The sequence below is a fragment of the Haliotis rufescens genome, unplaced genomic scaffold (assembly GCF_023055435.1).
Source record: "Haliotis rufescens isolate VD_foot unplaced genomic scaffold, xgHalRufe1.0.p SCAF_2, whole genome shotgun sequence".
NCBI lineage: Eukaryota > Metazoa > Mollusca > Gastropoda > Lepetellida > Haliotidae > Haliotis > Haliotis rufescens.
In genome coordinates, this window is record NW_025963890.1 from 5,826,688 (window position 1) to 5,845,454 (window position 18,767).

The following is an 18,767-nucleotide window of genomic DNA, read 5'->3' on the forward strand; positions in this document are numbered from 1 at the left end:
TCTGAGATTGAGTGGGGACAACAATGTTAAACCAACCAACATGTTAAACTGAGAGGTAAACTTAACAATCAAATTCTTACCATGTCATCCTGCTCGGATCCTTTGGACTTTTTCTTCTTCTTTTTCTTTGCATCTATGGCATCCCTGCAACATCAGACATAACGGAACACTGTCAACTACATAATATTTTTCACCATGTTTACTGACAAAAATAATAGCTTTCTCCCAACACTGCAACTAAGCATGCTAATATACTAGTACATGGTAATAGTAGTGACGCAATACTCCATAAAAGTTTAGGTAACAGTACAAATTCCATCTTCCCCAGGCAAGCGAGTTAACCAGTTTCCAACCTTGCTGAACTAGGCTGGAATTTCTGGGTTTGATCGTAGCGTGACCAGTGACTATTACGAGTTACGTCCCTTCTATTGCCAAATCAGATTCTACCTCTCATATCACTTGCATTTGTTTCAAACAAAATGGCGGCACCCATTCAAAACAATATGATCGATAAATCTATATCGTGATAAAACAGGTATTTAGTTTGCAAAGTTCATCAAACCATGTGAGCGCCTTGATAAAAAAGGAAAAGATTTGGAAAATATCTGTTGGAGTTACACATGCTTTGCAAATCCTGGAATTGCCCAAAATCTGCACAGCAATTTACGAACCACAATTCAATTTCGTACACGATTTTGATTGGACTATGAATAGACTCGTTAATCAAGCCAAATAATAACTGAATAATTCTGGACTTTTATAGTAAGTTAATTCCCTTGCCTCAAGAAGATGTAAAAATTCTCAAGGGCCTTAGCTGTTCATGGTTATTATCCAAGCACTTGTACCTACACAATGACCTAAGCATGCTGAAGTAAATTGTACAGGTATATTGGGTGGAGATGATCACTGGGATCATGGTGATGTCCTTAGGAGTCAAACAGCAAACATGACAGGACCAGACATTTTCTATTTCTTATGTGTTTCTTGGATTACAGATTTTTGGAAGAGAAAGGTCCAGGTTGGGGTGTGGGAAATCAATGAAAAAGGACACATTTATTTGTTCTTCAAAATATGTTGTGTCTGTCTGTCTACATGATCTGCTCTGCACTACACTCCCCCAGAGGAAGTAAAAGCATGGCCTCTGCCTATCCCTGGCTTACTTTGTAGACTGCTTGACCACTTGCTGAAGCAGCTGATCCACTCGCACTTTAGAATCACTCTGCCCTGGCTCCGCTGCAAAAATACACAGAACATACTATCTTTAAAAGACAACCATAATTAAAAGATTATTGCACTGACATAGAGTGACACGCATGCACATGTGTGCCTGCTTGTACAAGTCCATATTAATGCCAGTTTTAGAGCACCAGCCCACTGTGATACCGTTCTGCATTTTAACATGGATACCTCACTTAGACACAGTTTGCTGACTCCTCGTTTTATCCCCTTAATCAGTTGATACTGAGCGCTAAGTGTGGTATCAACATGTACTATCTTTTAAGTCTTTTGGCATGACCAGGCTAGGGAACAAATCACCAACCTTCCACTCTCAGGACAGACACTCTATCCACTACACCATGGAGGAGGTCAAGAATCTAAGCCGTAAGGGCTAGTAAATGCTTCAAGTTAAGCTGCATCCATGTAATATTATTATAAATATATCAAACTACCTTTAACATGCTTAAGTGCCAATTGGGAAATATTGTTATTTAGTTTACAATTGGGCATGTTGTGAGATAAAAGAATTTGTACTTTACTTTCTGAATTTCAGAAGTATCTTAGCATTGCATTCCCAGAGCGCCAGATAAGCTTTTGGTGTTATGGGTATTTTACCCATGCATTTTAAAATCATTGGGTATCAGTAATTCTGTCTGGGTATTCAAATTTCTGTTACCCACTAGTTTTTACACATGTGGTTATTTAAGTTAAATATTTAAAAACGATATTCATCTAGTCCCTGCAAACTGGTGTCATTCGGGTTTGAGAGCTTTATAGGACTAAAAAAAATACCGCGATACTTCCACAAGAGCGTGTGATGGCAAATGATCATGATGTAACTGTCATCGTGGAGTTTGGCAAGGTTGACGGAATGTCCGTATATAATTTCAAAATAAGTTGCTGATTTGCTAATCGAATACGCATGGTTACTTCACAATATTTTGATGATACGCACAAGTTTTATTTTTTAGCGTATCTGTAATGTTCGTTGTGTATTTGATACACTTGGATTTTATTTTACTGCGTACTTCTGCATTTCTGATGCGTATTTTACGCAGATACGCAACTTATCTGGAGTTCTGATTCCGATTCAATGCAATAATGTCAAATATATCCAATTCCTCTTTATATATAGGGCTTGTTATCATGGTCATAAGTGAAATACAAGACACTGCGACCAGCTGTCACTTTAGTCATAACATAACAGAATTTTACTAGACTCAGGCTCCGGACTAGTGGCTAAAGTCACAGACTGTGGTTATACAATTAACATGATTAACAAGATCAAATCAGTTGCATCATTTGCATGTTTAATCATTCTGTCCACCAGGGTACATCACGATACATTATGCTACATGGATCACAGCGTACTGCAAATGACATCCCCATGACACCATGTTCATATTTTTGCCTTCAATGTGTATCTGTCATTTAAGCACATTTAATACATCATTAAATATCAATGGTTGAAAATGTTTCTGGAAGAACTCTGCCTGGTCTCAGACCTTTTACTAAAACAAGTACAGGTCCAAAATGTAATTTGTCTGGTTCCACTCATTTTTGTTTTGTTCATAATATTGTCAAATGTTTATATTTAGAATATTACGACCTGGAAAGACATCAGATTTTTCCATATTCAGATAATAAATTTACTTGAGACTCTTTCGCACTCGACATTTTACAATGACGTATGTATTACAAACATAACTACTGATTGGCCAGTTTAGTAAACTGTACATGCTGTACGTAATTAAAACAACATTATATCAATGTTGATTTAGTGATGTGTAAACCTCTTGCACTTCATTTAATTGTAATTTTCAGAGTAACCAAATCAAAACTTTTCTGTAACATCAATGGACTTTTTTATGACTAAATAGTTAGGTCCCATTAATAAATGCAAAGGACCTCAGAGTATCACAAAAACTCATAACTATTATAAGCAGTAAAAGAGAAAAGCTGGATAGTTACAGTCGGCGCGACGTAGGCAACGTGGAAAATGTCAGTTTAACAAACACACCTATCAACATGATCAAAGAAACAAGTTATCAATTATCTGGTTAATATGAGTAATGACCTTATTTTGTGATGTCTTTTTCGTAGGTATTTTGGGCTTAGGGTGTATGTCTTAATGAAGGACTCTCAACATACTCAAGTTAACCGTAAATTATACTGTCACAGCTGAATTTTAAAGTGATTTACTTGTTACCAACCCTTGGTGAAGATATCAGCATTGACTGCACCGAAGAATTGATAACGTGCAAATGAGAGTATGAAACTGATCATGAAACTTAACACAACTCATATGGTTTAATAATTTGTTTAAAACAACATAATTTGTAAGCGTACAGGAATGTTTCCATCCACAGAGAGTGACAGAAGCAGGTCATGTCATGTTTCTCGTTTTCCAGGAACAATTGTTTGAACGGTGTCCGGCGTTATATACATCGCAGGTATTCGGTTATTATTTGCATGTCAAGTACGAGTCCTTCATCAGTAACAACCATCCATTCATCTTTTTATACATCATTAATTCTATGTTTTTCAACATTTTCTCATTTTCACACTTACCATCTTCCGCCATGATGTTTATTATCCGGACCGCGCTCAATGTTACGCTGCCTGTTGATTGGTCAATGCACATCCACGATACTCGCCCTCGTTTAGCCATGATCCGAACTGGTTAAACGAACTCCTTTGATGTAACTTCCATGTTTGGGATAGATACATTTTAACATTTCAAAAATGTTTCCGATATTTTCATGACTGAAAATTTAGTGTATACTAAATACTTAATCACTATTATTTATATTTATTATAATGTTATATATACAAGCGTGAAACTACTCGTATAATTGGCCCATACAGAACAGCGGACCAAGTTAGTTAAAAATGAGCTGTGGCGGGGTTCGTCAGCACTCAAATAATACTTCTACATGGTTTTATTTTTTTAAGTATTGTTTTATTTAAAATATTTAAAAATTAAAAAGAGAAACTGCTGATGGGTATCTTAGACATATTTACAACATTTCAACCATGGTAGGGGTCATGTGGTTGCAAATTCATTTCTTACCCCAGCCAATATATGTTACACAAAATTACCCAGGCACATATTACTTTGTAAAGTGTTGCAGGAATGAGTGATGGTTAAATCGACATAATCAAGTTTAACAATAGTTCTTTCAATTTACAATTACATAAAAATAAACTCTTGAGTTTATTTAATTTTTCCGATATTTGTCCCGCAATGTGTCTTTCAAATCATTGATGACCTAACAACGTGTTCAATAGTGTTTCGTTCCAGCGTTGAAGAGAAGTGCTTTCGATATTTTTGTGAAGTAGTTTTCAGGATTCAGGGGTGAGCAAAGAGGTGAGGTGAGGTGAGGTGAGGTGAGGTGAGGTGAAATGGGGTTTAACGTCGCGTCTAAGATATTTGCATTTATATAGGGATGTGTAAGCACGTGTGTGTGTGTGGCTGCTTGTACTAGTCCGGACTGATGCCGATTTATAGTGCAAGCAAACTGAGATACCATGTCGCAGTTTAACATGAATACCCCACTCGGATACAGCATAGTGACTCCGAGCCGACCAGTCCTTGTTTTAGCCCCTTAATGCCGAGCGCCAGACAGGGTAACAACAAGTACCATCTTTTAACGTCTTTTTGTATGACGCGGCCGGGCATCGAACCCCGGAACTTCCGCTCTACCACTAGACCACGGAGGCGGTCGGTGAGCACTAAGACCTAGAGTGACAAATAAGATGGTATCCGGGACTGGCAGCCTCACATGGGTTTTGGTTGGTTGGTTTGTTGTTTAACGCCGCACTCAGCATTATTCCAGCTATATGACGGCGGTCTGTAAATAATCGAGTCTGGACCAGACAATACAGTGATCAATATCATGAGCATCGATCCACGCAATTGGAATCGATGACATGCATCAACCAAGTCAGCGAGCCTGACCACCCGATCCCGTTAGTCGCCTTTTACGACAAGCATTGTCACCTTTTACGGCAAGCATGGGTTGCTGAAGACCTATTCTACCCCGGAATCTTCACGGGTCCCCTAACATGGGGTTCATTGTGGCCCCTGAATGCGAATTATTTAAGAAATGGGCCAAACATGTATTTATTGCTATATAAAAGTTCCCAGATGTGTCCGTATGAACAGGAACTAGTGTTTGTTCATTACGTACACTGTAAACTTTACAACATGAAATGAAGAGGTAAGGCTAAAAGGTGTCCCAAGGGCTCATGTTAGGATTTAAGGGAGCAGTGTCTTTTTAATTTGACATGAGCAAGTCTTTGATCCAACCTAAGTTACTTTTCTCAAGAGAAGTAGATATAATGATAGCATAAAAAGTCCAGTTTCCACTGTCAGTCAATTAACACCTTTACCTCGAGCAGATGCTTGTGCCACGGACATGTCAAAAGTTAGAGGTGCGGTGGGGTAGCCTAGTGGTTAAAGCGTTGGCACGTCACGCCGAAGACCCGGGTTCTATTCCCCACATGGGTACAATGTGTGAAGCCCATTTTCCGGTGTCCCCCGCCGTGATGTTGCTGGAATATTGCTAAAAGCGGCGTAAAACCATACTCACTCACTCACTCACTTCAAAGTTAGATTTTCTCTTGACCCTTTCCAGTGTTTCAGACGTTCTAATGTATTTTGAACAAGCCAAAGGTATGGCATATTACATTGTCGCAAGGTGTTTTTCTTAAATGAAATCAGGCCTTTTGTTTTAAATAAAAAAATCTGGTTATGTACTAAATGGTCGGTCCCTGAAGGCCATTTTTACAATCTTTGCTTAACTATATCAATAAACATGAAAACAGTTCAGATAGCTTACCATATGTTGAGGTTTGCATGAATCATATAACATGAACATGCATGTTACAATGTGTGGCTCATAACGCGCTATTTGCTACACAATCTATAGTGAATATACACGTACTTGAAGAAGTTTCAAATGGTTCAAGCGTTCGAAGAGAAAGTTACGTTCAGTTAAATTTCTGCAACGACTACGATTACAAGTATATTCATCTTCAAGTTCATTATCCGAAGAACATTACGGACATTTTTCTATAATAATTGCAAAATGAACTCAATTATCCTTGATAGTATTTTGTACATTTTTAATGGCTGACTCCCCGTTGGCAGGTTAATCGACAGTAAAGATAAGACAGAGAGCCCTCTCACCTAGGAGAGTAATCGCATGCCTAAAGAAACAGGCATGTGTCTCATTCCTTTTCATTATAGATTTGTTGCTGTAGATTTCGAAAATCGAGTTGCAAAAACAGCTAAAAGCATTATTGACACACGTATAAAATACATCACTGTGGTATAACCATTTCTTGTTTGTTTCATTTTTTAGCCACCATCAAACATTGGTGTATACTTTCTTGTGCTTGGCAGTTTAATTTTCTGAAAGTAACAGAACAAATTTATATACTGGCTGATTATTATAAATAATATTTAATGTATCATGATAGAAGGTGGTAATGATCATATATAATGCATATGGAACTCATCTGTATTATATTTGTACATAATCCTGCCTCCCGTGACATCCTACTGCCACCGCGCCAACAAGTGTCATTCAACAGTGCGTGAGATGTAGGTCTTGTTCTATGTTTACAATTTACAATATTACTGATATAACTTTCATATTCAGATACAATTTTAAACTGATTATTTACAGCATCTAAGTAGAGGAAAGCCTTCGTTCTTGGTGAAATGATGTAACACATGGGATGCCTGTCATCGATCATGGAATCGTTCAACAGTGACGTACCCGTAAACATTGCATATCTACACCCTCAGGTGAGGAGTCAGTATGGTTTTACGCCGCTTTTAGCAATATTCCAGCAATATCACGGCGGGTGACACCAGAAATGGGCTTCACTCATTGTACCCATGTCGGGAATCGAACCCGGGTCTTCGGCGTGACGAGCGAACGCTTTAACCACCAGGCTACCCGACCGCGCCTACTGACTCAAAACCGACCAGTCCCTGTTTTCACCCCTTAATTTTCCGAGCGCCAGACAGGGTAACAACAAGTGCCATCTTTTAACGTCTTTTGGTATGACGCGGCAGGGGATCGAACCCCGGACCTTCCGCTCTCCGGGCGGAGGCTCTACCACTAGACCACGGATGCGGTCCTGAGAGCCCATGTGAAGTAGAAACTTACTATATGTCATTAGGCCTACTTTGTAAAATACATTGTTCGATGTTGATCATTATGCCCCGTGGTCAAACTAGTATTATTACGGCCTGGAGAAAAAATAACTCAATGGTGCAAAACAAAAATAAGTAATTGAGCGTAAAAATATGTGAACAATAAAGACATATAAAGTGACTAAACGAAGACACACTAATACGTGGTCTCCAAGTTTCAGAGATGTTGCTCTTGGCCAGCTGTGTCCTGATTGTGAGCTTCGCTGCTCCTTCGGAAGGAGGTGTTAACTGCGAACTTGCTGACCTTGAACGCCTCCTTCGGAGAATAGACTCTCAACTGCATATTGTCCAACTAGCTTCTTTACACGAATGTACGCCCTGTCATGGTAAGTCTTGACAAACATGCATGCATAATTAAATTATCTTTCTCCCTGTCTGTCCATTCGTTCATTCAATGTTTATTTATTTATCTGCATTACCAGCACACTGTAGTATAGCGTGTAACATACTACTACTTGCGATGATGACGATGATGATGATGATGATGATGAGGAGGAGGAGGAGGAGGAGGAGAAGGAGGAGGGCAACAGCATGCTACCCATAGTGATAATACTACTTTTACAGGCGCCGCGGAAAGGGCGCTATACATGTATATGATTTATAATTACTACTATTATCTAAATAAGAAATAATCATTCCCATAATCATAACTAATCTCTGATGAAAGTTTGCCAACTGTACGGTTCCGACAATATCATAAGTATGTGCTGATTATTATTACTACTGTTAGTCAATAGTGATGAGAATTACTACTAGAACTATTTAAACTATCATTGAGAGGATACGGAGGATGTATTGTTCATCTCCAGTCCCGGTTTAATGTAGTGCCATGTCTGAAACTCAGACATTGTCAAACATGCCGGAGTCTAGTCTACCTTTTACTTTCTTCCAATTTAGATCCCAAGTGTGACAAGCCCTGCATTGCCTCCATCGTAAAAGAGGATCTTGTGGCCGATGTAGAAGACCTTAACTTATCTCTCCGGGGCGTCATTGAAGAAAGCATTTCATGTGCAGGTAAGAAATACACTATCTGCTGAACAACACAAGATAGATATGTTAATGAAATTAAAAGGGCACGTGACCCATGATTCAATACAATATAAAGGTCACGTGACCCAAGATTCAATACAATTTAAAGGTCACGTTGCCTAGGTCCTATACAATTTAAAGGTCACGTGACCCAGCTACAATACAATGTAAAGGTCATGTGACCCTTGATTCAATGCAATTTAAAGGTCACGTGACCCAGACCCAATACAATTTAAAGGTCACGTGACCCAAGTCCAGTACAATGTAAAGGTCATGTTGCCCAGGTCAAACGCAATTTAAAGGTCACGTGACCTAGGTCCAATGCAATTTAAAGGTCACGTGACCAGCTCCAATACAATGTAAAGGTCACGTGACCCAGGTCCAATACAATTTAAAGGTCACGTGACCCAGGTCCAATACAATTTAAAGGGCACGTGGCCCAGCTCCAATACAATGTAAAGGTCATGTGGCCCAGGTCAAAAGCAAATTTAAAGGTCACGTGACCAAGCTCCAATACAGTTTAAAGGTCACGTGGCCCAGCTCCAATACAATGTAAAGGTCATGTGGCCCAGGTCAAATGCAATTTGAAGGTCATGTGGCCCAGGTCAAATGCAGTTTAAAGGTCACGTGACCCAGGTCCAATACAATTTAAAGGTCACGTGACCCATTTTCCCATACATAATACAAAATATGCGGGAGGTTACAGTTCTCCTCTTTGCAGGAAGACAAGAATAATAAATTTAGCAAAATAACAAAAGGCTGTCCTGTTTCTAGATGTAACCAATATTTGTAAATCCTCAATATGCTTATTGATATTAATGAAACACTATAGTTCTTAGCGAAGTCTACACACATAATCTTTGCATGCAGTCGATAACAACATCCAGGAGGTTACAGCGCATGCGTCGAGTAGGAACTTCACGTGCACCGCGTCAAATAACCTTTCTTACATACTCTAGAACATAAACAACAATCCCCCGCCCCCACCCCCTTCCACTCTCATCCCTTCTCAGCTCTATCAGCCAATAGCCAATACTCATCTCATTCTCTTCTCTATCAGCCAATGCCCATCCCCTTCTAACCTCTATCAGCCAATGCCCATCCCCTTCTCACCTCTATCAGCCAATGCCAATCCCCTTCTCTCCTCTATCAGCCAATGCCCATCCACTTCTCTCCTCTATCAGCCAATGCCCATCCCCTTCTCTCCTCTATCAGCCAATGCCCATCCCCTTCTAACCTCTATCAGCCAATGCCCATCCCCTTCTAACCTCTATCAGCCAATGCCCATCCCCTTCTAACCTCTATCAGCCAATGCCCATCCCCTTCTCTCCTCTATCAGCCAATGCCCATCCCCTTCTCTCCTCTATCAGCCAATGCCCATCCCCTTCTCTCCTCTATCAGCCAATGCCCATCCCCTTCTAACCTCTATCAGCCAATGCTCATCCCCTTCTAACCTCTATCAGCCAATGCCCATCCCCTTCTCACCTCTATCAGCCAATGCCCATCCCCTTCTCACCTCTATCAGCCAATGCCCATCCCCTTCTCACCTCTATCAGCCAATGCCCATTCCCTTCTCTCCTCTATCAGCCAATGCCCATCCCCTTCTAACCTCTATCAGCCAATGCCCATTCCCTTCTCACCTCTATCAGCCAATGCCCATCCCCTTCTCTCCTCTATCAGCCAATGCCCATCCCCTTCTCTCCTCTATCAGCCAATGCCCATCCCCTTCTCACCTCTATCAGCCAATGCCCATCCCCTTCTCTCCTCTATCAGCCAATGCCCATCCCCTTCTCTCCTCTATCAGCCAATGCCCATCCCCTTCTAACCTCTATCAGCCAATGCCCATCCCCTTCTCACCTCTATCAGCCAATGCCCATCCCCTTCTCACCTCTATCAGCCAATGCCCATCCCCTTCTCACCTCTATCAGCCAATGCCCATTCCCTTCTCTCCTCTATCAGCCAATGCCCATCCCCTTCTAACCTCTATCAGCCAATGCCCATTCCCTTCTCACCTCTATCAGCCAATGCCCATCCCCTTCTCTCCTCTATCAGCCAATGCCCATCCCCTTCTCTCCTCTATCAGCCAATGCCCATCCCCTTCTAACCTCTATCAGCCAATGCCCATCCCCTTCTCACCTCTATCAGCCAATGCCCATCCCCTTCTAACCTCTATCAGCCAATGCCCATCCCCTTCTCACCTCTATCAGCCAATGCTCATCCCCTTCTCACCTCTATCAGCCAATGCCCATCCCCTTTTCACCTCTATCAGCCAATGCCCATCCCCTTCTCACCTCTATCAGCCAATGCCCATCCCCTTCTCACCTCTATCAGCCAATGCTCATCCCCTTCTCACCTCTATCAGCCAATGCCCATCCCCTTTTCACCTCTATCAGCCAATGCCAATCCCCTTCTCACCTCTATCAGCCAATGCCCTAGACACAATGCGACCCACTGAGTGCTTTATTACCTTGACACCCTCCCAGGGAAAGGTGAAGGTTATTGAGATATTTGGCAGTATTTCTCAGGTAATCTGAGTAGTTCTGCCACTAAAAATACCTGTAATAACGTCATTAACTGAGCATCAAGTGAATGACGACAAATACACAGGTGGGTGGTTACACCAAGAAACATGTATGACAAGAAGGGAGTAGTAATGGTTGATATATATGCAATTTGCATGAAAAATAAGGGTCGATGCTGTTGAGTACATGAACTGATTTAATTGATACAAACCATATCCATACACATATTGTCTGTATACTAAACTAAATAACTGTACATACACAGTTACGCAAGCAGGTGAATTTGCAAGGTGAAAGGTTATAGTAAGCATCATCCAAATGCAAAGAAGCCCAGTTTGTTGGGTCGCTGGCGCGAACTGGCTGAAAGTTGAAGTGTTGTTAAGTCCTTCTAGTGCACAACTTCCCAAGGCAAGGCAGTTAACTGAAGTCCAGTTTCCACCATTTTCCCGAGGCCAGGGAGGTAACTGATTTATAAAAGTCCAGTTTCAATCCTCGCCGAACTAGGGTGGAATTATGGAGTTATATTTTGTCTGGATTAACGAGTCTCTGCATAGCCCAATCAAAATCGTGTATCGAAATCGACATCCGGTTCGTAAACCGCCGTGCTGATTGCGGTCGATTGCAGGATTTGCAAAACGTGTACCGCCAACTCGGCGTCAGCAGAATTTTTCCAAACCTTTTATTGTTTTTTAATCAAGGTGCTCACTTGATTTGATGCACTTTGCGAAGTAAGACATATTTATTCACCATATAGATTTTGATGATCGATCAGATCGTTTTGACTGGGCGCCGCCATTTTATTTGAAGCAAATGCAATTGCACACTCCGGCGCATGCCGGTACTGAGACGCCTGTAACATCACGTATATTTCAAACTCAGCTGTGATACATACATCCTTGAGTTACTCATACATTTTAGAATCAAATGACAAATGATCTTCGTAACTTTAAAAAGTGTTTAGATGAAAACATGCAATATAAATCAGGTGTGAAAACAAACGCCGCGGTCGGAAAACTGCACTTGTTTGAAATGGCCACGAGAGGGGCACGAGTCGCTATTCGGATTGTCCCGGAATAACACGAGTTGGTCACGAATGAGGGGCACGAGTCGCTATTCGGCTTGTCCCGGAATAACACGAGTTGGTCACGAATGACTTGCACGAGTCGCTATTCGGCTAGTCCCGGAGCAACACGAGTTGGTCACGAATGGGGAAGATGTCTTGTGCTGTACGTTATATAGAATGATCTGTAAAAAATACTACAAATGATTTTCTTCAACACCTAGTCGACAAATCCTTGACAAAACCTATGAATTCAACATTTTCAGAATTAACGTTTTAGGGGTGGTGGTGGGGTGTGTTTCAAAACTTAAGGAAGTAATGTTTAATCCGTAATCGAAATTTTCAACGGGTCCCTTAGCCGCCAGATGCTGAGAGATTCCAGCAAAACGGTTCAAATTAAGTATCACGCTATTTTGTTTGTTTGTTCCCCGACATTGGTACAATGTGTGAAGCCCATTTCTGGTGTCCCCCGCCGTGATATTGCTGGAATATTGCTAAAAGCGGCGTAAAACCATACTCACTCACTTTCTTGTACAAATTGCACTTTGCCAACTTCATTTGTTTCACTTTTACAGAAGGCGCGACCGTCTTCATCTCTGACTGTCAGGTTTCCACAGTTTGGCGATTCAACCCCAATGAAGTTCCCCAGACCCTGCATCGAAACCGTCGTTCAACCTTGGAAACTGCAGAACTTAGTACAATATCATTTCCGACTCCAATCAGGGAATTCGTCATTGACGCAAATCTTGCCACTGTTACGTTTGATTACTTTGTTGCCAGTCCATTTCAGATGTTCTGTGCAAATTTAGACGGACAAAACTCGAGGCTGGTTGCTGATGCATCGGGTAACTAGAATTATATTTGACGTAATCTATATCATATTAAAAGACCCAGTGGTATTGGTTGTAGCAGTGGTGGTCGTTGTTGTAGTGGTAGCAGCAGCAGTAGTAGTAGTAGTAGTAGTAGTAGTAGTAGTAGTACTAGTAGTAGTTGTAGTAGTGGGAATAGTAGTTGTAGTAGTAGTAGTGGGAAAAGTAGTAGTAGTTTGTTTGTTTGTTTGTTTGTTTGTTGCTTAACGCTGCACTCAGCAATATTCCAGTTATATGACGGCGGTCTGTAAATAATCGAGTCTAGACCAGACAATCCTGTGATTGATATCATGAGCATCGATCCACGCAGTTGGGAAATGATGACATGAATCAACCAAGTCAGCGAGCCTGACCACCCGATCCGGTTCGTCGCCTCTTAAGACCGCCTCCGTGGTCTTGTGGAAGACCGTCCGCCCGGAGCGCGGAAGGTACGGGGTTCGATCACCGGCCGCGTCATACCGTTAAAAGATGGTACTTGTTGTTACCCTGTCTGGCGCTCGGCATTAAGGGTCTAAAACAAGGACTGGTCGGCTCGGAGTCTGAGTGGGGTATTCATGTTAAACTGCGACATGGTATCTCAGTGAGCTAGCACTATAAATCGGCATCAGTCCGGACTAGTACAAGCAGCCACACACACACGTGCATGCACGTCGCTATATAAGTGCAATAATCTTGGACGCGACGTTCAACCCAATTTCACCTCACCTAGTCGCCTCTCACGACAAGCATGGGTTGCTGAAGACCTATTCAACCTCGGATCTTCACGGGTCAGTCGTAGTCGAAGTAGTAGTAGTAGTAGTAGTAGTAGACCTAGTCTAACCCGGATCTTCACGGGTCAGTAGTAGTAGTAGTGTTGTACATGTAGTTGTTGCAACGACGGTTGTATGGTAGTAATCGTAGTAGCTGCGATAGTACATGTAGTATTCACTCAATCATAATATTATTATCGCTTAAAACACGTGATGTTACAGTGTCAACTCTCATATAACATTCATAATGTTTGTTTGTAGATTTTCTGTCACCGACTTTTGTGGTCCCTGGTATCGCGTATTATGAGGCCGGCGACGAACTAATCGTCCCTGTTCTCTACCCCGATCCAACAATAACAAACCAAATCATGGCATTCAACAGAATGGACTCTGCGATGCGCGTAATAGCTCCCTTCACTGGAACTCCTGGAAAGATCGTCGTTAATGAAGGGTGAGCCAGAACTCAGCGACTGAGAGAGTAACTTTCCTTTTGGTCGATTTAATTTGGCAGACATGTCACCATGACAACGGCGTGTATGATTGTTCATGCAGTCAACCACAGGTTTGCCTGACCCAGAGATTTATCATTAATAGGTTGTCGTGGCACCAATGGAATACTGCCACAACCTGCCCCCGCCATCCAAACAAGTAACTCTTCTTCTTATGATATATACCATCTTCCCGAGACAAGGGGTTAACTGACTTTAAAAGTCCAGTTTCCACGTGTTTACAGTCAGTTAACTCCCTTGCCTCAGGAAGATGATATATACCTCCGACCAAAAATGAGGGAGAAGCTATGAAAATGGAGCTATCGTTGAGGTGTACCTTTTCATCTCAACATAACATCTGATCAATGAAACCTCACAACATGCATGAACACGTGCACACAGAAGCCAAAGTTTGTGGGCCTTTTGGGGAACTCACAATCACTAATGCAATTGAGCTAAGCGCACGCTTAAAAACGTGTGTGTGTGTGTGTGGGGGGGGGGGGGGGGGGGGGTGTATTTTTCGACTTAGGGATAAGTACCGTTTAAAAGCCCCGCCTGAAAGCAAGACGTCTTGTGAAAGGTATGACCCGAACAGCTTACCATGGGCGGCAAAGATTGGGGTGGGCGAGGCAGCCCCAGGGAGGGGCTGTGCGCCAATGGTCATACACCATGTTTACAGGCGAATCAAGGCTTTGCCTCCGATTCACAGATTTTTTGGCGACGGAGCGGCGAGTCGTATGTCAGGCCAACAACCCTTGACCATGCATGATCGGTATTGGGGCGGTTGTGTCATGGTGGTGGGCGGTATCACCGCTGTCATATAGCTGGAATATTGCTGAGTGCGGCGTTAAACGACAAACAAACAAACAAACAAACCATTGGATATGCATAATAATCTGAAGCGCGTTCAAAGTGTGCCCAGCATCTTTCTTTTTTTCTTTTTTGTTTATTTGTGTTGACTGTTTAGGTACCCTATACCTAGTCATCTTTGATTTTATTCAGTCAGATCCATTGTGCTAGTAATTGATGGGGCGGTCGGGTAGCCTAGTGGTTAAAGCGTTCGCTCGTCACGCCGAAAACCCGGGTTCGATTCCCGACATGGGTACAATGTGTGAAGCCCACTTCTGGTGTCCCCCGCCGTGATATTGCTGTAATATTGCTAAAAGCGGCGTAAACCCATACTCAATCAATCAGTAATTGATGATAGCCGTAGAAGCACGCCTTATTTATTTACGATTATTATGTATTTTGTGTTTATTAATGCCTTGGCGAGAGCCTTTCTGCCTTGTTGGACGGTAGTATCATACGTTTGTTGGTGAAGTCACAGCAGAAACTACTTGTAGTTGTTGGAGTTTCACATCCATCACTGATAATGTTTCAGAACAGTGTATTTGGTAACCGGCATGGAGATCGGGGTAGTAGATGCCTCTGCTTCAGGTGGAATCCTGTTCACATTCCTGACCCACACTGGAGGCGACATAAAGGCGTTCGACGTACTCCCCGGGGGTGAGGCTACGATAGCAGGACCATCTGACCTTAGACTGTCATTGATTAGAAATGTCAGCGTCGATATATCGACGGAAATATATATTGGTATATGGATACACTGATTAATGATCGCTCAATGAAGCCTGACAGACCTATCGAATACGCAACAATAAATGTCGTATGTAGTTACATCATCGTCTCCCAAGTGCGTCGATCGATGCTCATGATGTCAATCACTGTCTGGTCCAGATTCGATTATTTACAGACCGCCGTCATACAGCTGGAATATTGCTGAGTGCAGCGTTAAACAACAAACAAACAAACACACATCATATCCGAACGACCACAATTCAACTATGGAATACTAGAAGGGACATTGTCGCGTTGTTGCATTGTCGCCCTTTAATTAATAACACAAATAGTATTCAAAGCGCGATAATGCGAGAAAGGGTCAAAATGTCCCGCTTTGGTTATTTTTTGACACGTGTTGCTGGTTTTTGTAAGGGCGACAATGCGACAATATCACTTCTAGGATTCCATACTCAAAGGATCAGTTCCGGTGATTTTGCCTTCTTTACGGGTTCCGAGAACGTGTCCCCGCAGTAACTACGTTTGAGTCTGAGTCGTGAGCTGGTTGACTGTGAGTGAGATAGATAGATGGGTTTAACGCCGCTTTAAAGAGTATTTCTGTTATCGAAGTGATGCGCGTCCTATCACTTTGGTGAAACGCACGGGCACGGGTATGGTACTGACACACGTAGAAACATGACTGCCAACTTAGCTAAAGCACGGATCTCGGTTGTAGCAACCTTTTCTATATTCTGACCTGACACGCTGAACACCATCCATGCTCCTAAAGATGCATATATTGAGGTTACATATCTTTTCAGCTACAGCTAGAAAACCAGATACAGATACTGTATCTTTCTTTTTAAATCTATGATCCTGACTTTTTAAAAAGAAAAGCACCTTGCAAACACCAAAACCCCATTCCCAACACACACACACACACACACACACACGCACGCACGCACGCACGCGCGCGCGCACACACACACGCACACCTTTCGAATATATGGTCGGTCCCTAGCTGTCCATGGTTGTTTTGAGAGGCGACAAAATGGATCGGGCGGTAAGACTTGGTGACTTGGTGGAATGGGCGTATCATAGGACCCCGATCGGTGCTCATAATGTCTGACACTGGCTTCTCTGGTCAAGATTCGATTACATAAAGACCTCTGCGATATAGATTGACTTTTACTTGGTTCAGCGTTAAACAACAAAGACATGTCCGTTTGTGTCGTCTGCACAGAATACTATGTCATTATTAACAGGAGACGTCTTTGATCTCTCCTTTGCCGTGTTAGTAAGTCCACATGGCCCCAGTATGGTGGTCTACCTTCAGTGGCTGGCGATCTATAGCTCGTTTGTATCCTGCATTGTTACATATGGTGATATATGTTTATAGTTCTATACTAGTTTTAAATGAAATCTGCGATAAGTCCAGTTATTTTACTGTCCTCCGACGACAGGGTTTTTAATACAGTCTCAATATATCTATTTTGAATTTCATCAGTACTTTCGCTCGTCTCGATATGGCTCAAATATTGGCGAGATGACGTTAAATTTTAACTCACCCACTTTGCTATGTTAGAACTTATCTCACTAACTGCAGGTACAATACTATTCATGGATGAACCTGGACAGCTATTCTCCTTTGACCCGAGCTCAACGGAAATTACGCACTTGCACACAAGCCCCATTGGTGCTGGGGGAGCGGCCATCGACATCGAGTTCAACGAATGTGACGAACTCGTATACATTGTATACAGGAGTAATGAGTGAGTCATGTCCTTTTGATTTCAAATCAGACACTATCGTCAACTCCTTTGTCCGGGTATATGCCATATGTGTCTTCCAAGCGGGGATACATATTTTTGGTCAAGGAGAAGATGTAGCACCAGAATGTGTAGGTGTTGTGCTTTCTGCGTTTTCGCTTCTAACAGGCATCTCCTTACTAATGTCGCGTATGTTTTAAGTGACAGTGTCAAACCTGCCATTCTCAAATGATAACTAATAAATGATGATTCTTTATACACTTGGTGAAGCGTCACACTACAACAGCAATATCTATGAGGCCACAGACTTATCGATTATCTCTTACACACAGAGGTATGTGTGCAGAATCTTTTACGGTGGCCCATTTCCGCCACTGGTGAGATCATTTTTCACTGTATGCCTCTATATTTGATCTGGCGGCCGCCAGATACTTCCACTGGTGAGATCATTTCCCCCTGTTAACCTCTATATTTGATCTCACCAGTGGAGTGTGAGTGAGTGAGTTGGGTTTAACGCCGCTTTTAACAGTATTCCAGTTATATCACGGCGTGTCAGCTTAATGTGGGAGGAAAGCCCGAAGTGATGCAGGTCTCAGACGTTTACCACTTCGGTGAAACCCACGATCAAAGGGTATGGTGCTGACAAGCCTAGAAACATAATCGGGGCGAATCGGGATTCGAACCCACAATCATAGGTTTCTGGCGTGGCCAAGGGACGCAACTCTGCACAGCGAATCGCGGCGCCTTAGACGACTGGGCCACCCGTGCCCCCTCTCACCAGTGGAAGTATCTGGCGGACGCCAGATAAAATGTAGAGGCATACAGTGAAAAATGATCTCACCAGTGACGGGTATGGGCCACCGTAGATATTTAACTGTCACTAGTTCTATCATTAAACATATGTCACGTGGAACACACATCCTTGTAAGATGCATTGTCAGCAAAACGCGTATCCTGATACATACGAAGATCAAATTGCGATCTTGGACAAAGCCTTTAGTTGATCTTTTAATATTTTCTTTACCAAGTTACAGACGTTAATTTCTAGGACAAAATATTATCATATTGCATAATGGTTTTCTTGAATTGTGAATGTGTGATCTTTTCAGCCGAATCGAATTGTTCGAGGTCGACGGTACGTTAGTGAAGACCCTGAGAAACCCCGGTGGAAGCTTAGTGTGTCCGTCCATTGGCTTCGTCCCGCCGCCGCCGCAAACAGTGGACCTTTAATAAAGACAGCTAGTGCCACTGTTAATAAAGGATTATGCAAAGTA

General features: G+C 42.3%; 2 protein-coding genes across 2 annotated transcripts in view; one reads left to right on the forward strand and one right to left on the reverse strand.

Moving 5' to 3' along the window:
* LOC124147918 (jouberin-like) overlaps positions 1-3,860 on the reverse strand; it is a 58,512-nt gene extending 54,652 nt beyond the window's left edge. Inside the window, exons 1-3 of the mRNA XM_046518768.2 lie at positions 3,790-3,860; positions 1,161-1,233; positions 81-144 (exon numbers count right to left, since the gene is read on the reverse strand). Coding sequence (XP_046374724.2) covers positions 81-144; positions 1,161-1,233; positions 3,790-3,802 — 150 coding nt within the window. The 5' untranslated portion in view covers positions 3,803-3,860. The remainder of the gene's footprint in view (positions 1-80; positions 145-1,160; positions 1,234-3,789) is intronic.
* A 3,739-nt stretch (positions 3,861-7,599) lies between these two features.
* LOC124147907 lies at positions 7,600-18,767 on the forward strand. The gene is made up of 7 exons (XM_046518756.2): positions 7,600-7,776; positions 8,348-8,464; positions 12,637-12,906; positions 13,941-14,130; positions 15,549-15,673; positions 17,331-17,496; positions 18,603-18,767. The coding sequence occupies exons 1-7, from the start codon at positions 7,614-7,616 to the stop codon at positions 18,721-18,723; spliced, it is 1,152 nt and encodes a 383-aa protein (XP_046374712.2). The 5' UTR covers positions 7,600-7,613; the 3' UTR covers positions 18,724-18,767.